The sequence below is a fragment of the Artemia franciscana genome, chromosome 18 (genome assembly GCF_032884065.1).
Source record: "Artemia franciscana chromosome 18, ASM3288406v1, whole genome shotgun sequence".
NCBI classification, from domain to species: domain Eukaryota; kingdom Metazoa; phylum Arthropoda; class Branchiopoda; order Anostraca; family Artemiidae; genus Artemia; species Artemia franciscana.
Genome location: NC_088880.1, coordinates 3,469,929 through 3,493,620, shown reverse-complemented (window position 1 = coordinate 3,493,620; position 23,692 = coordinate 3,469,929). Strand labels below are relative to the sequence as shown.

The 23,692-nt window shown below is 35.3% G+C and overlaps 2 protein-coding genes across 2 annotated transcripts in view; one reads left to right on the top strand and one right to left on the bottom strand.

Moving 5' to 3' along the window:
* The window catches only part of LOC136038509 (GPI mannosyltransferase 3-like), a 31,163-nt gene extending 29,872 nt beyond the window's left edge, over positions 1 to 1,291 (bottom strand). Inside the window, exon 1 of the mRNA XM_065721603.1 lies at positions 1,150 to 1,291. Within this exon, the coding sequence (XP_065577675.1) occupies positions 1,150 to 1,271 (122 nt within the window). The 5' untranslated portion in view covers positions 1,272 to 1,291. The remainder of the gene's footprint in view (positions 1 to 1,149) is intronic.
* A 7,655-nt stretch (positions 1,292 to 8,946) lies between these two features.
* Positions 8,947 to 23,692, top strand: part of LOC136038508 (syndecan-like) — a 67,191-nt gene continuing 52,445 nt past the window's right edge. The window contains exons 1-2 of the mRNA XM_065721602.1: positions 8,947 to 9,103; positions 23,445 to 23,553. Coding sequence (XP_065577674.1) covers positions 9,032 to 9,103; positions 23,445 to 23,553 — 181 coding nt within the window. The 5' untranslated portion in view covers positions 8,947 to 9,031. The remainder of the gene's footprint in view (positions 9,104 to 23,444; positions 23,554 to 23,692) is intronic.

Below are 23,692 nucleotides of genomic sequence, written 5' to 3'. Positions count from 1 at the left end.
TCGAACAATACATTTTATGTTCGTTACGAATATAATAGTCGCTTCTACTACAAATTCAAATTTAAGCACTTTTTAAGCTCTTAAAAATGACGAATTTTCAATTAAAGTACGAGCTATCCGTCGTTTCCGATAAAATAATACTACGTTTTTTCAGCGCCGTTTTCGACAAAATAATACTACTTTTTCTCAATGCGAAGAAGAAAACGCCATAACATTGGTAAAATTAATTTATCCAAATTAATGTTGGAAAATCAGTGATTGTGGATTATATAACATTAAAGAAATTTATTTATAATGAAACGGTAAGTTTGAGATCAATGTTTTAAAGTTTAAGATATATGTTTTTAGCCTTTTTTATACCCCATATTTAGCAGAAGCGCCATTTGGACCAAATCTTGGGGTGGGCATAAAATCCATCTTGCCCCCCCCCCCCGACTCACTTCGTGTCGCGTAATCATCTAGGAAATGGGCATTTGACAGAACTCGAGAATTTTATTATGTATCTTACCTACTTTCAAGGTTTACAATAATTAATAGCAAATAGCGTAATTACCCCAAGAGTCGTCAAGTAATTTTGACGATTTTGGTTAATAGGCGTGCAGTAATTTCAAATCAATTGGGCAGAATGGATTATGTGGACATAATGGATTATTATGGCCGGCAAAGGGCCCTTTGTGGTGGAAGCTTGGGCCCCCCTGGAAAATCTAGGGTGGGCATTTGCCCACCCTGACACCCCCAAATGGCGCCTCTGATATTTAGGTCATTTTTAAGAGCTCAAAAAGTCCTAAAATCTGAATTTCAGGTAGAAGCGATTATTTTATTCGTAAATAGCATTAAAAAAAGCATCGAGTGATATATTCACTTTATACAAAAGTCAGTTATACGGTTTGCTATAATTTTACCGAGAGTTCGATATCACCTCTCTGTTTCATTACTTTTGGTTCATCAGTTGCGTTCTGTTCAGTGCTTCCATTACCCTCGAATTTTCTTGGATTTCCCCTAAAACCTCGCAAAAACGAAGCGGGGACAACGCTCGGGCCCAGAGGCGTCAAAGCTTTAGATTTTGCCCTGACTGTGGTATTTGGTTTAGGGCATGAAATAAGAAATAAAATTGCATTGCTGTGAGGTACTAAAACACTAAAAACTTACCCAAATGCCAGTCTATGGGCCATTTCCATAGACTGGTAATATTCATCCGGGTTGAAATAAGTTTTTATAAAAAATGCTCCAAAACATCGGAATAAAACGAAGTGCCACCATTTTATCTCCATGCTAAATTGAAGTGACTACAAATAACTAACGAAAATAGTTGATCAAAAACGGGTTTTGATTTGGCACTGCCCGAAGCAGATATACCCATAATAAACACTGATGGAGCTGTAGGGGCCTCCCACTTTTTTGCATGTGCTGTACTTTTTGAAACTGGAAAAGATAAAAGCGTGGAACCAAGGTCATATCTACAAGGGAGGGTTACCAGGTTTGAACCCCCCCACCCTAAGTTTTTTCCGACCTGTAACTTTAGCAAAAATGTATATTTTTTTTCGGCGTGGTGTTCAAAGATTTTTTTTAACCCTCCTCTAAAAACTAGTTTCCCTGAAAACATCCTGGATGAGTCCTTGCTTGGAACAGCAGTTTTTTCTGTTACAGAAATCTTGCAAAAGATACAAAGGTACTTGTCGGCTATTAGGAACCAAGGGTAGGTTAATCCTAATGAAATATAACAAAACAAGATGATAAAATAATACTTTAGAAACAAAATTATGGAAACTTAACCTGACGTAACGTAAACTAAAACCCACCCACCCTAATGTACAAATACTACTACTACTACTACTACTACTACTACTACTACTACTACTACTACTACTACTACTACTACTACTACTACTACTACTACTAAAAACTCACCGCAGCACCAAGCCGCCTGAGGCCAACACAGCTACGCACGCTCTTTTTCCATCCCAATCTATTCGAAGCCTCCCTCTTTAGACCCTCCCATGAAGTTCCCATTTCCTTTAAATCTTTATTTATGACTTTCTCCCATCCCAGACGAGGACGACCTACTTTCCGTTTAGCCTAGACGGTTGGCCGAAAAGAACAATATTCGGCAATCTGTCATCCTTCATCCGCAGAATGTGCCCTAGCCATCTCAACCTTTCTTTCACTATACCCTAGAAAGTGGGATTGGACCATACTTTTCGTAAAGCCTACCTTTTGAAATACGGTCAGTCAGCCGGGTACCCAGAACAATCTTTAGCCAATTTCTGTGGAGGTACTTTTGTATTATTCAGAACACACTGGTTCTTTCGTGAAACAATCTACAATGCAGGTATATTTTAATTAAATATTTTGTACTTGTTAATTGTTCAAAACACACTCAAGAATTTTGCTGAGAAAACCCGCTTTCATAGCCACAAAGACAAAACTCAATTTAGTTTGCTACGCATAGTGATAGAAGATAGTATTTGAACATGGATTCTAAAATGAAGATTTGGGATTTGCCAAAGACTGAAAAAAAAGGCAATTATATTTTTCCAGGATTAGGTATTATTGCCCACAACAAAACATTGCGTCAATGGACACAACATGACTTAATACTATTACGAGAAGGAACATTTTTGGTAGTGTAACAATAGGCGATGTTTGAAAAAGTCAATTTTCGTGTAAATACATGGTTTGCTGACAGTAGAATACCATATGTATGGTAATTTTACAATTTTCCTAATAAACAATTATATTTTCATCATATTTTGTTTTATTTCATTAGCTTTATCAAAAGTTCGGGCTATATATTTGCACATTAGGGGGAGGGGTGCATTATATCAAATACCTGACTTAACCTAATCTAACTACCTCTATATATAAAATATTTAGTTAAAATGTACCTGCATCGTAGTTTGTTTCACGAAAGAACCTAACTTAACTTATTGAGTGTATTCTGAATAATACACAAGCACCTCTCTGGAAAACATCTAGTAAATCTTCATCCGTTTTACAGACGTCCATGCGTCAGAGCCATATTCGACCATTGTCATCACTGTCCCTTCCAATATTCTAATCGTGGTTTGCTGACTTATAATTCCAAACTTTTTTTAACTGGGAAAAAACACCCTGAGCCTTGGCTATTCTACTTTTAACATCTTCACTGCTCCCACCGTCTTTACTAATAATACTACCAAGGTAAGTGAAGCTGCCCACCTGATCAATCTTTTCGTTACCCAACGTTATCTTTTAATCTTCACTTATTCCTAGCCATAGTGACTTTGTCTTCTTAACATTAATTTTCAAACCTATTCTAGCACCCTGAACTCACAAAACCTCTAAAAGTTCATTCATATTGCTCACACTTTCATCTAGGATCCAAGAGAGTTTTTCCTCTCCATTTGATTCCGTGGTCTTCAATTGCCTTTCCTGTGTTCCTTCAGACAAATTCCATCAAAATGATCCATAAAAATGGGGGATAGAACATAATCCTGCTCAACTCCTGATTTAATACAGAACCAGCTACTAATCTAATTTCCTACCTTAACCTCAGTTGTCTGGTATACCAGGCAAGGATAAGACATTTGCTAAAGCTCTTCTATCAACAAAATTGAACGCGTGCTCATAATCTATAAAACTGAGGAACAAAGGTGTTTTGCAACTGAGGTACTTCTTAATCAAACAGTTCGTGGTAACGAACTGTAGTAAGGAGCGACCCGGCTCAATAGTAACCAAAACTCTAAAAAATTGAATTTTGATATCAATAGCTACATCAAAAGAATCGCATTTTAATGTTGATTTTAAATATATAAGTTTCATTAAGTTTAGTCTTACCCATCAAAAGTTACGAGCCTGAGAAAATTTGCATTATTTAAGAAAATAGGGGGAAACACCCTCTAAAAGGCGTAGAATCTTAACGAAAATGATACCATCAAATTCAGCGTATCAGAGAACACTATTGTAGAAGTTTCAAGCTCCTATCTGCAAAAATGTGGAATTTTGTATTTTTTGCCAGAAGACAAATCACGGGTGCGTGTTTATTTGTTTGTTTGTTTGTTGTTTTTTTTTGTTTTTTTTTCCCAGGGGTCATCGTATCGACCAAGTGGTCCTAGAATGTCACAAGAGGACTCATTCTAACGGAATGAAAAGTTCTTGTGCCCTTTTTGAGTGACCAAAAAAATTGGAGGGCATCTGGGCCCCCTCCCATGCTCATCTTTTTCCCAAAGTCAACAGATCAAAATTTGAAATAGCCATTTTGTTCAGCATAATCGAAAACCATAATAACTATGTCTTTGGGGATGACTTACTCCCCTACAATCCCTGGGGGAGGGGCTGCAAGTTACAAACTTTGACCAGTGTGTTTGGGGGTGGGGCTGAGGGGAGGGGGCTATGTTGGAGGATCTTTCCTTGGAGGAATCGGTCATGGGGGAAGAAAAATTCATTGAAAAGGGCGTAGGATTTTCTAGCATTACTATAAGAAAACAATGAAAAATAAACATGAAAACGTTTTTTCAAATGAAAGGAAGGAGTAGCATTGAAACTTAAAACAAACAGAGATTATTATGCATATGAGGGGTTCTAAAAATACTTTAGCATAAAGAGCGAGGTATTTAGGAGGAGATAAATACCTCGCTCTTTATGCTAAAGTATTTTTAGTAATTTCAACTGTTTATTCTACGGCCTTTCTGATTCAGGGGTCACTCTTAAAGAATTGGGACAAAACTTACGATTTAGTGTAAAGAGCGAGGTATTAACGAGGGTATAAACCCCCTCGTATACATAATAAAAATATAAGATTATGAAAGTTTGTTACGTAAGTGAATTCTTAAGTTACGTATATTTTTTACTAATAAAAACGTTCGTTAAAAATTAAAAGTTCTAGTTGCCTTTTTAAGTAACCGAAAAATTGGAGGGCAACTAGGCCTCCTTCTCCACCCCTTATTTCTCAAAATCGTCTGATCAAAACTAAGAGAAAGCCATTTAGCCAAAAAAAGAATTAATATACAAATCTCATTTTAGTAATTTATGGGCGAAGAGCCAAAACCAAACATGCATTAATTCAAAAACGTTCAGAAATTAAATAAAAAAAACTAATTTTTTTAGCTGACAGTAAGGAGCGACATTAAAACTTAAAACGAACAGAAATTACTCTGTATATGAAATGGGTTGTCCCCTCCGCAATCCCTCGCTCTTTACGCTAAAGTTTGACTCTTTGCCACAATTCTACTTTTTAAAACAATTAAAAGCTTTAGCGTAAAGAGCGAGGGATTGCGGAGGGGACAACCCATTACATGTATAGAGTAATCTCTGTTCGTTTTAAGTTTTAATGTCGCTCCTTACTTTCAGCTAAAAAAATTAGTTTTTTTTTATTTAATTATTAAGTTAAGAGTGAATGTTTGGTCGAATCATTCTCTACCTTTTCTAAAACTACACTCTTCTTCTCTTAAAACTTTGTCTATAGCATCTCTCAGTCTAAAAAGTGTCATATCACTAAGTAATTTGCTACCTACAGAGACCAGACTAATGCCTCAATAATTACCACACTAACTCTTATCACCTTTCTTATACGGTGGTTTAATTAAGGTAGCCTGTAGGAGACTTTTCAGGAGAGTCCAGGAGAGTTTTCCCTCTCCATATGATTCTGTGGTCTCCCATTATCCTTCCCGTGCTCTTTAAGACAAATTCCATCAGAATGATCCCTATAAAGGGATCATTTCCTATTTTACCTGCAGCTGTTTTACTCAAATATATAGCACTAATCACTATAATGTATTTGCCTTGAATACCTTATAAGGATAAGACCTTTGCTAAAGCTCTTCTATCAACAGAACCGAACGCTTGCTCATAATGCTTTGGTTACTTTTAAAGGACCTAGACGTCCTTCGAGTAGGACACTGGAAAAAAGTAAGAAAAACCAAAAATAGGGTACTTACAAAACCTTTAGAATTTCGCCCGTCCTTTCTACGTTCTAGTGATGGCAACATACTTCCAGAAAAAACTGGGTGAGCCGTTTTTATTCATTTCGTATGTTATGGAAATTGAGCCAACTCTCGCTATTCTCTTGTAATGTCTATTTCATTCCGTGAACAGAGGCTAGAAAAAATAATTGTAGACTTCAAGCTTATATAGTGATACCGTAAAACGAATTTATACCCATTCCAACGGAACTTTACAAGTGTGTCAAACTAGTAAATCTTCTGTTTGGGGTCTCTGTTTTTGACTTACGGTAAAAAATAAGCAAGAAAAATTATTCGAAATTCATTTTAAGTGACCAAGTAAAAAGTGAGATCACGTAAAATGGATCTACTGTAAAACGATAAATGAAAAGGCATACGAGTAAATATTCTCCAAAGTCCCTATTTTTAAAGAAACATTATTATTAATCTTAAGTCTGATTTCGATTTCTTCTCGAACAACTTTTGTGCGTTTCTCGAAATTCTGATGAGTTCTCTCTACATAGAACATAATATGTCTCCCATATATCCCAAAAATCACAAGGAATCTTAAAAAAGTATGCGCACAAAATAACATGTATGTCGTATTTACCAATAATTTGAAAATCATAAATCTCCTAAATTCTGGTAAAGGTAAAACTCCAGTTACTTGCCAAAGAGGTGTCTTTCTAACACCATGCGACTGCGGCAAATTCTATGTAGGGAGAACTCAGCAGAATTTTGAGAAACGCCTACAACAGCATAAAGATGATATCACCAAATATCTAAATTCTAATATTGCTAATGTTTCTTTTGATTCTGCTTCAAACAGGCATGTTTTTGAAAATCCTAGCCACAAAATACTTTTTGAAGAATTCGCCCTTATTAACAATAACCTAGGCATAAAGCAAGAAGTTCGAGAAGCAATTGAAATTAGACTTAAGATTAATAATAATATTTCCTTAAATAGGGACTTGGTAAAATATTCACTAAATGCTCCATACACTAATTTACTTAAAAATAACCTTAGGAAATATTACAAAAACCAATAGATATTAACACAGGACCTATCAAAAGTAGACTCAAGAGATTTGCAGCCAAAAAAGCAAGATCGGTACTAAAAACATGTTGTTAAATCATTCTCTTTCATTTCAATGAATTGCCTCGTTTCATCATAATTTATTTATCAGTCCTTGTTGAACTTCGCTTAGGTAAGGATGCTGGGACTGTTTTGAAAAAAAATTTCAGTTTAGTTTTATTGATTTTATCCTGTAGTAAGTTCTTTCTTCTTATACGTTTTTCCATTGATAAGGACCGCCTTTGGACATACGGCCGAAATATTCATTCTAATTTGATTACCGCTTTCTTGAGAAATTCTCTATTGTTCTTCTTGCTTTTGGTGTTTGTAACAAGATGGAATACTAGGTATTGTTCTTGCCAAGCAAGCAGAAGCAGAAACATTGATGCTCAGTATTTCAGCTATCTTAATACCCAATTAACGAAAAAGATAATCATTATCATCAACACTAAAGATAATAAAACGTAAGTTGACTCCATAAGTCTAAGTTGCCTTTCTTTTAGGCAGTTCAATTTTAACATTTATTTGAATTTTCTTGTCATTTTAAATCAATCCTTCGCAACGTCGCGATTGCTCACTTAAGTTGATCAAAATTATCACAAACGATAGCTAAATCTTCCGCAAAATCATTATCAGAGAAGATTCTCCCTTTATAACTGATCCCAAAAGGGTATGTCATTCAGGATATGGTCGATTGCACAGTCAAAACAGCTCAGGTGCAGCAGCGTGTCTTTGCTGTACTTCTTTGTTGACTGGAAAAGAAAAAGAAACCATTCATCACTCCGACACTTTCTTTGTTTTTTGTAGGTTTTTTTGAATTGACTGGATATACTTGTATTGCAAATAGGCTCAAAGCTTTCAGGATTGGCCATAGGGAGGGACCGGAGGTAGTAGTGCTTTTCATTTAGTACTTAGAAAGAAAATCAACTTTTCATTATTAACTAAATTAAACATTACTAAATAAATTAACTTTGCAAATTATATTTATCATTCAATTTTATTTTCAATTTTAGACATAGACGTAGACACAGACACAGACAGAAACATAGACATGGATATAAACATAGATACAAACAATGGACATAAACACAGACATAGACATGGACATTGAGATAGAATCACTTCAGAAATTTCTATGTTGTTTATTGAGATTTTTAAATTGACTGGCTGTACTTGTATTGCAGATAGACTCAGAGCTTTTAGGATTGTCCATAGGGATGGACCAGAGGTAGTAGTGCTTTTCATTTATTACTTAGAGACAAAATTAACTTTTCATTATTAACTAAATTAACTTTGCAGATTATATTTATCATTCGATTTTGTTTTAAATTTTCGACATAGACACAGACAGAAACATAGACATGGAAATAGACATAGATACAGAAATAGACATGGACATAGAGATAGAATCCCTCCGAAGCTTTCTATGTTACTTATAGAGATTTTAAATTGGCTGGCTACACTTAAATTATAGATAGGCCCAAAGCTTTCAGGGTTGGCTACAGGGAGGGACCGGAGGTAATAGTGCTTGTCATTTATTACTTAGAAAGAAAATTAACTTTCCCTCCTATAGCTTTGCAGATTATATTTATCATTAATTTTTTTTTCAAATTTTCAGATTTCTTATAAGTACTTGGACGTTTAAGGTTCAGGAAAAGATTTTAAATCTTATCACACTGCAAAAAGTTAATCGTTTAAGTCTCCGTAAATCTAGAAATTACTTTTTATTTCTTTCCTTTTTGAAACATTTTGCTATAATGGCGCAATTTATTCGAAGAAAAACTTAAGAATAGTTGATAAATTTTCTAATTGTTCAAAAGCTTGCAATAATTTTTGTAATGCTAATATAGTAAAGCATCCTTCGGCGAAAGATACCCTGGTATAGAGTTGTGATAGCAGTAAGAATGTAGCCTAATATATTTATTCTTTTTTAGATGGCACTCAATATGAATATCAACAGCAACAAATAACCATCATCATCAAGTGAGAAAAGTAATGAAGGAAGGGCAAATTTAAATTATTAATTATCCTTTGCACCATGAAAACAAATTTATTTGCCCTTTTTGGAATCTTCCTTGTGATACAGGTGGTTCATATTGACGGAAAAAAGGTGTGTATCTACTCATCAAATATGTGCTCTTAGGTGAAACTTGAGAATGTCAACTAGGCCTATGTAGAATAGCCTAACCCTAGTATAGACTAGATGGAATAGAGATTTTATAGTGATTTAGCTTTTAAAGTGTACATTAGCTCTTATTAATGTATCTTAATAACTTGGGCAAAATAGCCTATGTCTAGAGGAAAAATAACTCACATTTGGCAAAAATAAAAACACAACACCTGAAGGTAGGCTATTCACTAGAACTTGGGCTCTGGTAAAATTCTTGTTTAGCCACTTTTACTCTTTTGGTAAGGGGTTAGGTTACAAAAATGAACTTTCAGGGATAGGTCTACAGATTAAAGTAGGGCCTGGGAAGGTATTTTGAAGTAGCCTACCTACCTCCACTTCTTTCCCCTCAAGAGGGCCCTGACCTTTATTGATGTTTAAAAACTTAATGCTATAAAAGTGAAACCTTGCAAAATAGATCTTCTGCTTATACAGTGTTTAAAAAACTTTTCAGCTAGGCTACACAACTTTGTCCAATCCCAATTTTTAAGGTTTTAAAAATGTTTATTTATTTATTAATAGGCTACCAGAATATGATAAGCTTTAATGCAAATACATTTCCAAAATTTTGAATAAAAACCCATTGATATGACTCAAAATTCTACATTTAGTAACAGGAAGTATATTTTCAGAACTAAAGCCAGAGAAAAGATAACTGAATATTAAGGTAAAATGTTGTTTTGTCAAAATGTCAATAGACAATTTATAGCCTAAACCTGTCAAGTAGACAAATTTCAAAGACTTAGAAATCAGAAAAAGGTTAACATAGAAGCTTGGCAATACCTTTCCAGAGTATGTTTCTGGACCTGGATTCATTACTGAAAGTTTTATTGTTCTAATCTAACCCCTTTTTAGGACACTGAAAAGTAGCTAAACTAGAATTTTACCAAACTTAGATACCAGAGAAGAGAATTACAGTAATGGTTGTTGGCCTTCTAAATATAGTAGGACTAGGTTTACAAAAACTATAACTTCACCAATGTTATAGTCAATTGAATCACCTAATAGGAGTGTAAAAATAGCCTATAAAATTAAAGGAATTGGTAGTTGCTCTCCCCTACCCAGGCCTAGAAATGCTGCTAGGAGAATGGTAATACTTTGGTATAATTTAATCTTTTGGCCCATGTGCCTTTGGAAGAGTACACATATGATTTGGCCTACAGCCTTGTCTATCCAAAGTGGGGATCCTATGTTTAAGATACAGTTCATTTGGTGAATTTTCAGTGTTAACCTTGCATCACATTGGCAAGCAAGATAAGGTTTAATTTAGACTAAGGCAAATTTATATCATGCAAAATAGGGCTGTTATCTTACCTCATAATATGCATAATAATTATGATTAACACATTTTGACTATGATTCTAATATTCTTTACTGCAATCTCCCTTATTTTGCAAATATATAGCCCAGTTATTTGTTCCTTTTGGTAAAATTATAGTTTAGTGACTTCTTGCTATCTGAGAAATGGGATAGGTTAGGAAAATAAAACTTTTGGGGATGGGTCTACAGGCTAAAGTTTGTCCCAGGAAGATTTTTTGAAGTACCTACTCCCTCTCCCTCTAGAGGGTCCTGACATTTGATGGCCTTTAAAAATATATGTTTTATAAAAGTGAAACCTTGCAAAATAAATCTTCTGCTTGAATAAAGAACAACAAAATTGTTTTCAGCTTCACAACTTTGCTCAATCCCAATGTATAAGGTTTTAAAGATATACAAATACATTTCCTAAATTAAAAAAAAAACATTGATATGGCTCAGAATTCTACTCAAATGACAGGAATTGCATCTTCAGAACTAAAGGCAGAGAAAAGCAACTGGTAACTGAAAATTAAGGTGAAACGTTGTTTTGTCAAAATGTCAATAGTTTTGTCAAAAAGTCTTCCTCTGGAGGGAGAAGCAGTAGAGATGGGTACTTTAAAATACCTTCCAGGATATACTTTAGCCTGTAGACACATCCTTAAAAGTTTCATTTTCCTAACCTAACCCCTTTCTGAGATAGCCAAAAGTCACTAAACTAAAATTTTACCTTCCTTTTTTCTCTATTATTTTTGCTACTATGCCACTTCTTCAAGCTTACCAACATAGTAAATAGCAGAATTTGTGCCTCTTTCCTGCCATAAACCTTGCAAGCTCAAAATTTCTATGAGAAAATTCTTCATAAGTGTCAAGGTCACTGATATTTCCACCATGTGAAGACTTGTTGATGAGCTGCATATCTGTGTCTGAAATGCTGTCTAGTTTTGTCAGTAATGAATGAAAACTTCCACTATTTTTGCATCTTGTCTTTTTCTTAGCAAGCCTGAGCTCAGTCTCTGCTTTAAGTGCTTTTTTCTGGTGTTTATTCAGAATTCTAGTGCAGTTTTGCACAGACCTACTTACACCATTTTTGTCTTTAGATATGGTCTGATACTTTCTGGAGTTAGGGATATAGGCAATTTCAGTGCTGACTGCTGTTGGTACATCAAGGCAGGAGACAAGGCATAAACTGAGCTAGGGTGAGGATAATCCATATTTGAAGGATTTTTTGTTTTCTGTTCAGTTGGGTCTAGGCAGTTTGTTACTTGAGCTAGCAGAAAACAGACTTCTCTAAAAACATCCAGATTTAAAGGCCATATTCCTGCCTTATCAAAACCAGCTGTAATCTTTTGAGGATTCAGTTATTATAGAAAGGGATGCTAGTAGAATTTTGCTATTTTATGTATTGAAGTTCTCTGACCAGGGTTTAGCTGTATTCAATTGTCAAACAACTTACTGATGGGCAAGTTTCAATGGAACATACACTGAAATATCACTGGGCTAGAGATAATAGGGCAGAATGGTTAGGAGGGGGATGTCATTATCTTTGTACAAGGTCAATACTATTACTGAAATGTGGTTTTCATGATTGTCTGACAGGATTAAACCAGGTCTTTTTTTGCTGGGTTTGACCTCTTTTGGAAAGCCTTTTAGAACAAAGACTTGTCAAAGGTCATCCATTCACTGCAATGGGATAAGCCAGTGCATCTTGGCTGTCCATCTAAATACACCCTCTCTGGAGCTTTTACTTTTAGAAGTACAAACACTGGTAGAATTGTCTAACCAGTTGAAGATAGGATTGTGAGGGATCATTGTAATGGTATTCAACTCATTTTGTGCCCTTCTCTGGACTGATTCTGGAGCTGAATGGTCAGGTCTTATTGATTGGGTATGCAATACACATTCCAAACTCTAGCCTTGGTCAAAATAGAGTCTTGTATAGCATAGTCATAATAGTTAGAAATCTGCAACTGAATGTTCTTTTGATTAAACCAATTGTCTGATTGGCCTTTGGAGTAGTAGCTTGAGCATGAATATGGAATTTCAACTTGTGTCTACAAGGAAACTAAGATCTTTTTCTGCATGACTGCTGGAAATAGCTTTGTGTGACCTTCAGTCCATGTAGTACCAAATGTGAGTTTTTCTTCCCAAGGTGAGAAGTCTTACATTTTAATTTAAATTACCTTAAATCAAACTTGCTAGCAATATGGTCAAATCCAGTTTACACCAGTTAGTGATGATGAGGTTACAGGAAATCTGCTGCATCCCATTGAGTGAGCCATGGTTTTGTTGCCCTGTCATTGTCAAGATTTGAAGCTATTGATCATTGTAGATCCCACTGTCCTCTTGCTTAGTCCATTCCATAGACTTATGATGTCATTTTAGAAGAAATTGTTTATTTTTCTTGTCTTGACATTCATACTCATTATCTTTTAGATCCTTTATGCATTTTCTCACCTTTCTTTAAACAGATTTAAGATCCATCTGCTCTGTTTTATTAATTCGCATGGTGTCACACATTCTATACTTCAATCTAGGTCTCACCATGTTTTTATAGAGTTTAGTCACTATTGCTGAGGATCTACTAGTGATTGTGCACTTGATGATACCAAGAGTCTGGTGAGCCCCTGCTACTTCAGCATGGGCGTGGCAGTTTAATATGAGGTCTTCATCTACAATAATCCCCAAATCTCTATCTGAGATGCTCTTGAAAATTGGTTGTCTCTTACTAGAATTTGCATTTTTTTGGAGCATTAAAAAATGTAGTTGTTGAAAAGTGTAGGTCCCAAAACAGTTCCTCAAGGCACCCTACTTAAGACTTCTGCTATTTCAGAATAGAAAGCTGCATCACCTTTACCAAAAACTATGACCTGTTGCTTTCTTCCCTTCAAGAAAAACATAATCCAGTTCACCACACCCTTTCAATACCAATTGCCTTCAGTTTTAAGTGGAGCCTTTCATGATAGAGTGTATTCAAGGTTTTAGCAAGTCCAGCAGAACCATATCAACTGAGAGACTTTGGTCAAGGAGCTCAGTTGCATAGTTATACAAGTCAATTAGATTTTTTTCAACTGATCTACTTGTTGGAATTTGTGTTGGTGTTCTGATAGAAGGTTATTTGTGGCCAAATGTTTGAGAATTGCAGCATTTATAATGCCTTCTAGAATTTTCCCAACTCTAGAGGTAATACTGATTGGCTGATAATTGGGAATTTTGGTTGTGTCACCTTCTTTATGTATTGACAAGATATGGGCAATTTTCTTTATGTATTGACAAGATATGGGCAATTTTCTTTATGTATTGACAAGATATGGGCAATTTTCCAGTCAAATGGTATGACTTTGCTGTTAATAGATTTTTGGAAGGGCCTTGAGTGTGCCAGTACAAATTGAACATGAGCTTCTTTTAACAGTTCTGGATGAATGCCATCTGGCCCAACAGGCACTCGGATTAAGCTTTATAAGCCAAGACTCAAGTTCAGCCTTATCCACTATTATTGGAGACCCTTGGGTGTTAATTATGTAGTGTGGCGGGTTTGGGAGGGTGTCATTGTGTACATGTGTGAATACTGACATAAAATGGTGATTCAAGGTATCAGCAATTTTCTGGGGCTATTTGACTGGACCATTAAAAACCAGCTCAGTAACCATGTGCCTACTATGCTTATGTGCAGAGGCATATTGTCAGAACTTCTTGGGGTGAATTTTTGAAGTTGATGAAATGGCATCCTCATAATTCTCTATTAATTTTCTGGACAGTGTGCTTGAACTTTGTTCTTTGCAGCTTTGAACTTAATTGGGTAGTGGTTATTAAACTTAATTAGGTTAGATAGTGGTTATAGTCCCCTATGTGGATTCTGGCTTATGAACTTTAACAGTTTCTTTTTCTTGTTCCTGGCAATTTTCATTTCTCTGGTCATAAAGGAGAGAATTCTTGGTTTGCATCTCCACCTGATAGTTCTGTTTTGATTGACAGTGTCCAACATCACGTTTTTCAATATATCCCATATGTCTTCTACTTCCATAAATTTAATGAACAACCAATCACACTGACTGAGTGGTCTTGGTTTGCATCTCCACATGATAATGGTATTTTTATTGACAGTGTCCAACAACACATTTTTCATTATCTCCTACATGTCTTCTACTTCCATAAATTCAGTAAATAACCAATCACATTGACTGAGTTCATGTCTGATTTGACTGTAATTTGTATACACATATTTAGTTAGGTTTGATGTCTGTGGGTACAGTCAAAATTGACATTTTATTGCAATATGGTTACTTTTTCTAAATGAGTGTTGCAATTCTATGTTAATGACTGACTCAGGATCATTTGTTAAAACAAGATCAAGGACTGAAAAATTCTGTCCTCAAAAGCTTGCTGGAAATGTCACCACCTGGAATAGCAAGTGTTTCTATATGCAGTCCAAAAAAGACTGCTACCATATTCCTTGTGTGGCCATATCCTCAGCCCACTCAATTGCAGGTAAGTTAAAGTTGCCAAGTATGAATAAGCTCCTATATTTTTGGGCAACACTATCAATACGCCAATGAACAGCCAAGAGCAAGTCCTCCATACTTGTTGAAATAGGACTCCTATAAAGACAACCAAGTGCAGTTGATATCTGAATTTGTTCTACACATGGCTCATAATATAACATAACATAATTGATGCCTGCTTGGATCTCATTGTGTACATATACATCAATTCCTTGTATCTCTATCCATGGAAAGACTGGTCATCAATCTGTATCTGGTTTTGAGTCACGGGTAGGGAGGTTTGCTTTTTTTTTGTTTAAAAAAACACATAAATAACTACCTCATTTGTAGAGAGGACTCATTTGATCTCTGGAAATTTCAAAGTTGTGCAGTCAACATTACTAAAAATAACACTAAGCCCAGCAATATTCTTGCAAAAGCTGTTGCCAGCATCAACACTAAGTCTTCTAGAAGACACAGAAGTCTCTTGGTTAGCCTCTCTTTTATTGTTACTTGTAGGCAATATACCATTCCTGTTGTGCTAATGGACATTCCTGCAAATTTTAACATGCTTAACCAAAAGAACCAGCATGAATTTGTACAGATAAGGTAAAGCACTTAGTTAGTAAAAAAAAAATGGACTGGTTATTCATTTGATTGATGAAGAGTCAGCCACTGCAGCAGTTGCCACCATCCCCCCTCCACATTAAAATTGTTTGCCAGAGTTATTAAAAGTAAACATGCTGTTATTATCAAAATGAATCCTGATTATAATGTCTCCGAGATTCCAGGGCTCGATAGCACTGTTGTAAGTACGAAAAGAAGATAACTTCCAAGACCACACTGTCTTTCCATGACGAAAGTAAAACAGTTCAAAATAGGGATGAAACTTTTTTATTGACAGTGAACAGATATAAAATTTAACTGGATATTTCGAACACATATACAGTGTTCATCATCAGAGTTTTACTGCTGATGATGAACACTGTATATGTGTTCGAAATATCCAGTTAAATGTCAATCAAGTTTGACATCAAGATTGAATATTACCTGTTCCAAGTGACTCTGCCAATTGAGAAGTATAAGCAGTGCCTAAATTGACAAAGATTTGGGAATTTTGGAAGGTACTGTAATAACCCTGTTAAATGTAATAAATGTGAAGGTAATCACACTTACAAAGACCAAGCATGTTCAGCTCAGATTGTTAAGTGTGCTAATTGTGGAGGGAATCATCATAGCAATATCTTGGTGTGTCCGGAGCCTAAGAAGCACCTCCCCATTCAAAGTGCCTCTGGAAAATTTATGTCATCTGTCCATGTTTAACCTTAAAGTGATGATGACTTCTAACTCAGTCATTTTGTTATTTTATCAAAATATTAATGGTGCTCTTGATAAGCTTGGAACTCTTGAAAGGGTTTTTAATAGTTACAAAATTGTGTGCATCACTGAACACCTTCTAAGTGCTAATAATGTCTCACAGCTAGAGCTCTTGCATGGCCTTATGCTCTTTTTTCAGCCCGCCAAACTGACATCTAGTTATTTTTCTATGAGCCTACCAATTGCAATGAATAAGAAGTTTTCTTGCTCTTGTTTTGAATCTTATAATTTATATATTCAGTTGATTTTGGTTCTTTTGTTTTGATGTGTTAAAGAACAGCTGTGGGCAACCAGTCCCCCTCCCTCGCTGTTCTTTTTAGGTGCTCACTCTGCTCAACACTTATCAAAAATTTTGGAATTGTCAGCCCTAGGGCAAGGATTATAAATTATACAATTTGCCTATTGTTTATATATAGGATTTATCATTTGGAAATAGAGAAATGTTAGATTCTTGATGTAATCAAAATGCTCAAATCTATTCTAACACTCTGAATTTGTAAAACCTCCAAAAGTTCATTTATTAAGAACAGCCAAGGGTATTTAGTTGAAACTTTCAGGACATTTTCAGGGGGATGCCAGAAAGAGGTTGGAAGGACACCAGCTCACTCTTATGCCTTTTTAGTTGCCCTCCCTGCAAAATTTTTTTTTATTCAGACATCTGTATTGTATTGTATCGGAATCGTATTGTATAGCTTCAGAGAGGGATGCCGAGCACAATAAAAAACACTGCATGTATGCTGATTGTCAGAAGGATGAGTCATCAATATCTAAGGAACAGCCAAGGGTATTAAGCAGGAAATTTCAGGGGATGTTGAACAGCTATTGGAGGATAACCAGCCCCTCCTGTCCTTTTAAGATGCTCCCTCCCCTTATCACCAATCAAAATTTTGAAAAAGCAATTTTGTTCAAAACAGTCAAAAGGTCTAGTAACTATGCCTCCAGGGATCCAAGCCCCCCCCCCCACAACCCGCAGGGTAAGGATTGTAAATTGTGTAATCTGTCCCTTTTTTTACATGCAGGACTTATCATTAGGAAAAAGAAGAATTTTTTTTTATTGTAGCTCTGCTTGAAAAGGCTATAAGTATTACGGTGAAGCTTTCGGGAATGTTGAAGGGCATGTTAAACTAAGTCTACAGACACGATATGCATCCTATTTATCAAAAAGGTTTAGCTGCAAAGTCACAAGAACAGCTGGGGATATTGAGTCTAAACTCTCAAGGCATGTTAAGGAAAGATGTGAAAAAATAATAGAGGGTAACCTACCCCCGCCTCACATTTTCTTTTAGTTGTTCTTCTTCCAAAGGTATCTGGATCAAAATTTTGAGATAGCCCTCTTGTTCAAAATAGTTGAAAAGTGAAATAAATATACTTCCAAGGATAACTTAAGCCCATAAGCTCTGGGGCAAGTGCTGTAAGTTATACGAGTTTTCCATTGTTTATATCCAAGGCTGTTTATTGGGAGAAGAGGAAATGGGGGCTGGAGGGAGGGGATTGAGGTATGTTTGAGGGAAATTGAGGTATGTTTATCTTATGAATGAGTGATCAGATCTTGATTAAACTTGATATATAGAAGGATCGCTTGTCTCAGATGCTCCATTTTCAATTCAGATTGGATCCGGGGACATAGGAGGGTGGAAGGGGGAAACGGAAATCTTGAAAATCGGGATAACTTAAGCCCACACGCCATTCCAGGGATAATTTAACCCCAAGAGCTCTGGGGCAAGTGTTGTAAGTTATACATAGTTTCCTTTTTAATAGTTGAAAGTGATTGGAGGGTAACCAGCCCCCCCACTCCAATCATTTCTTCAAACACATCTAATCAAAATTTTGAGATAAGCCTTTTGTTCAGCATAGTTGAAAGGCTCAGCAAGTGTGTCTCTGGGGATGACAACCCCTCACAACTTTCAGGGCATTTGCTATTAGTTATACTAGTTGGCCAATATTAACTTATAAGGTTTTTATGTGAGGGGTGTTTGTATAAACGTTGGAGGGCTCATTCAATTGGAAATAAGAAGTTTTGTATCCTTTTTAAGAGTCAAAAGTGATAGAGGGCAACCAACGCCTCCCCCTGTCTACCCTTCTTTTCCCCAAACATATCTGATTGAAAATGAAAGATAGCCATTTTGTTCAAAATAGGCAAAAGAACATAAAACCACCCTCCCCACATAGTAATGGGGCAAGGGTTGTAAGTAATCCCCTGGGGGTATATAATTTTTTTATGGGATGTGTAATTGTATAAACTGCAGATGGGGCTCATTTGATTTAAAGTTAGAATTTAAGAGTACTCTTTTTAAGAGTCAAAAGTGATTTGAGGGCAAACACCCCACCCACACACATCCAATCAAAATTTTGGCTGTAAGTTAGGCAATTTGTTCATGGTTTGCATATAGTATATGTTATCAAGAAATGTATGTGCGTTTGACCTTTGCTTTTCCAAAATGCAAAGGGCATTCAGACAAATTTTCTAGGGAATGTTGAGGGGAGTGTTGAACTAAATCAAAACACGTTATGTGTATATTGGTTGTCAGAAGGATGTGACTCAGGATTGACTGAGTATATTAATTTGGAACTTCAGAAAATGATAAGGGATAAGATCAGTTGACCAAAAAAGCAGTAATTGCATGCTACTACTGCTATAACTATCACTTCTTTCACTGCTACCACAACTATTACTACTACTACTACCACCGTAATCAGTAAAACTACTGTTTCTATAGTGAGTACTACAAAGGCTAAGCATATTGAAATAACCATCTGAGGAAATATTAAGGGGAAAGTTGAACTAAATCAAAATATACCTTGTGCATAAATTGCTGATACTGGCAATGTTCAATATATTTTGAACAGCTTACCATATCAAGAGGAAACTTCTGGGGCATCACGAGTGAAATGTTGAACTTACCAAAAGGCAACATGTAGGCATACCTGCTACTACTGCTGTTAATACTGTTGCCACTACTACTAACAGTACACTGTTACTGCTACTGTTATTCCTACTACTACCACTACTACTATGATAGTAGTAAAATTGAGGCTACGTATATTAAGGTGAAAATTTGACATCATATTAAGGGGGAATTTGAACTAAATTAAAACACACTCTGTGCATGCAGATTGTCAAAAGGGTGTATCTCAGGGTACAAGGGTGTACCCTTAAGATGGGACTTTTAGAGAATAACAAAAGAGAAAAATCGATTGACAAAAAAGGTAATATCAATTGACAAAAAGGTAATATGCATACCACTACTATCACTGCTACTTTTACTAATACTACTACTACTGCTAAACTACTCTAACTATTACTCTAATTGCTACAACTTGTAAGGCTTAGAGAATTAAGATGGAAAGGCTGTCAAAAGGGCACATCAGCAATATTTTTGGAAAGACTGGCCATATCAAGGTGAAACTTCTGGGGGATCATGAGGGGGAGGTTAAACTGACCAAAAGGCAACGTGTACATGCAACTACTATTATTAATACTTCTGCTACTACTATTACTACTACTTCTAAATACAACACTAATACTGCTACTACTTCTACTACCAATACAACTACTGTGATACTAGCACTATCGAGGCTAAGTCTATGAAGGAAAAATTTTAGATAATACTGAGGGCAAATTTGAACTAAATCAAAATTTACTATGTTTATTCAGATTGTCAAAGATTGTATTTTGAGAATTGATCTGTGCATTAAGTAGGAACTCTCAGAGAATACTTAAAGGGGAAGATCAATTGACCAAAAGACAATATGTGCACGCTACTACTAATACTACTACTGTCATATTTACTAGTTCTACTATTACTATTGCTGGAACTACTACTTCTAGTGCAATTACTTGTAAGGGTAAGAGCACTAATATGAAAATTTCAAGAAGTATGTGAATGTATAGGTTACCAAAAGGACATATCTGCAAAGTCATTACAATGGCTAATTCTATTAAGCTAAAACTTCCAGGACTTGATGAGGGGATTGTTCAACTGATTAAAAGGCAATATGTTAATGCTACTGCTAATAGTTATTACTGTTAGTACTATTACTGATAGTACTAATGCTACTACTGTGGCTACTATTATAACTATGCCTAAGAGTAAGAAAGTTAAATTTTGAGGGAATTTTAGGGGAAGGTAAACCGAATCACAACACGTCATCCATCTGCAAGTTGTCAGAAGAGCATATCAGCAATATCTTAGGAACGGTTTTTGTGTAAAGTAAAGCTTACAGGGCTTGTTGAGGGGTTTGCTGAACTAACCAAAAGACAATATTTGCATCATAATGCTACTGCTTCTACTACCACTACTACTTCTACTAACCACTGCTACTTAAGCTAAGGCTATTTCCGCTACTACTATTACTACCACTGCTGCTACTACTGCTACTAAAGGTATTTGTATTAAGGCGAAAACTTTGGTCAATATTGAAACTGCATTGAATTAATCAAAACACTATGCCCACTTAGGTTGTCAAGAGGACGTATAAGCAATGCTTCAGGAATGGTTGATGGTATTAAGTTGAAACTTTTATCATATGTTGAAGGGGCTGCTCCAGAAAATCAAAGGTGCTATGTACATACTGCTACTAATGCTACTACTATTGCTACTACACAAGCCAAGGATATTAAGCTCTCAAGGAATATTTGCTGAACTAAATCGTAACAAACTTAGCTCACATAGATTGTCAAGAGGACGTTTCAGGAAAAGTTGATGGTATTAAGTTGAAACTTTTATCATATGTTGATGGGGCTGCTGAAGAAAATCCAAGGTGCTATGTGCATACTGCTACTAACGCTACTACTAGTACAACCATTGCTACTACACAAGCTAAGGATACTAAGTTGAAGCTTTCAAGGAATATTTGCTGAACTAAATCTTAGCATCATTAGCATGAACTAAATCTTGCTCATATAGATAGTCAAAAGGGTGACAAAGCAATTTTTAAAGAACGGCCTACATTGTTAAGTTAGACCTTTCAGCGTAAGTTGTAGCAGGCTTTGAACTAGCCAGAAGATGCTATGTGTGTACTTTTGGTACTACTTCTGCAATAACTGTAAGAAGTGGCATTAAGGTGAACCTTTTAGGGAACGCTTAGGAGGAGGGTCAAGTAAATAAAAAGATCTCCATGCAGGTATTCAAAGTATAAGCAATACCATAGGCAGTACTGCTCTATAATGCTAGTAATATCATTTAATCTTTTTTAAGGAGTTAATTCGACTAGAAATAAAAAAAAAATTCTAGTGCCCCTTTTAAGAGCCAAAAGTGATTGGAGGGTAATCAACCTTCCTCTTTTACCCATAGTTTTCCTAACACTTCCAATCAAAATTTTGAGACAGTCATTTTATTCAGCATAGCTGAACAATCCAGTTACTATATCCCTAGGGGTATTGGGGATGTCAACCCCTCACAGTTATGCAATTTACCCATTATGCTTTAAAACCAAATGTTACTTTAAAATTAAATCAAACCGCACTGTGTATACTGGTTGTCAATAAGACATCTCAGCAATATCCCAAGAACGATGAGGATATTAAGTTGAAACTTTCGAGGCTACTAGTTAGTTCATTCTAATTAAAAAAGTTAATTCTAATTAGTTCAAAAAATTAGTTCATTCTAATTAAAAAATTAATTAGTTCATTCTAATTAGTTCATTCTAATTAAAAAAAGTTAATTCTAATTAGTTCAAAAGTGTGTGAATGTATCCAGGTTATCAAAGAGCATAGATAGGATTTTTTGGAAATGGTATTAAGTTTTATCTTCAGGTCATCTGGAGGAGGTGTAGAACTAAATTAAACAATACTGTTTGTGTCAAGATTTTTAAATGGGTGTATGTTGTTAAAAAGTTTTGGAAAAGTTTCTCCAGCATACAAATAGCAAGCTGTACTATAGATTCTTTCAGAAAAAACCGAAAATATAAAATATTATTTTCTTTTTCCATGAAAAACACTATCAATGAAAACGAGCAGAAGTTAATTTAAAAACTTTTTCAATAAAATGAGTTTCTCAAAGAAAAGTAAAGAACTCTATTAAACCAAAAATTAGCAGAACTAAGATCAAATAATCTACTAAGCGTAAAACTTCCACAAACCACTATCAATAAATAAGTGAAACCCAAAATGATATGAAATTACAATAAATAACTGAGTGAAAGGAAAAACAAGTAGAAATTAAGATGAGTAGAGAGGTATTAACATATGTATATCAAACTGACAATGCATATTCATTTTTTTTTAGTAAAGTACAAAGTGGGTTCTGGCCTTAAGAAGGCATGGGGGTTGTGACCCCCTACTAATGTTAATTTAAGGAATTTTTCAATTAGTTATTTTAACTAGTCACAAAGTGTAAAAGCTAAGCCTCTGGGGATTTCATGCCCTCACAGGCAAAAAGCAAATAAGGCTTGGCTTTTTCTTGAATACATTTGAATTATTTTTAGCCATAACCTACTCAGCTTAATATTCACTTTTGTGAATATTTGAGTCTTCTGTGTAGAATTTCTTTTGAGATTAAAAAAAAAATGAAAACTTAGATGTTAAGTTTTCTCAATACTATGACAAAATACTGTCCCTAAGTGTAATATAAATTTTGAATGACTCCTCGAATTTATTTGAAATAGTTAGCTCAGCAAGTCTAAAATTGACTCAAATAATAATAGAGAACGTGTTTCATTTCAATGCCACAAAAAAGTAATTTCAAAGTAAATTACCATTTGTTTTGTCGGTAATTATTCGGTAATTGTGCAGTACCAACTAGGAATGTAGACGAAAATGATAGAATACTTATACCCCCCCCCCCAGATTTGGCCAAGGATGTCGAATTTGGGAAATATGCTGATCTGTTTTCAGGATCCTATTTGTCTCCACCTATCAGAATAAGTTTCCACAAAACTAAACTTAGAATATCCCACTGAATTGTTTATATTATTTCTAGATCTTTGTGACATACTTTTTGCCTCCAAAAGGTAGATTTCATTGATATTTATATAAGAAATAACTATTAGGACTCAACGGACATATTATTCATTTAGGGTGAAAGATACCGCAGAGAAAAACAATTCGATAGTAGAGAAAAATAAGGGAAGAATCAAATAAACTGCTGGTATTTTCTTTCGACTTCGGCCTAAAGATTGTTTTATTTTAGGACACAGACATCGATTTTTTAGACGATGAGGCTGATCTGGGATCAGGAATACATCGACGAAACGAAGAAAAGAGGATAAGCTCAAGAATTGATGATGAAGATGAAGGGGGTAAGCAGCCAAGGGCGTTTTTTGAAATATTTGAGGTCCACTGCAAAAACATTTAGAAGAAGTTTCTATTTGATTTTAGTAATATACTACTTAACATTGGCGTAACTAGGGGTGATCTATAGTCGGGCAGTGGAGAGGC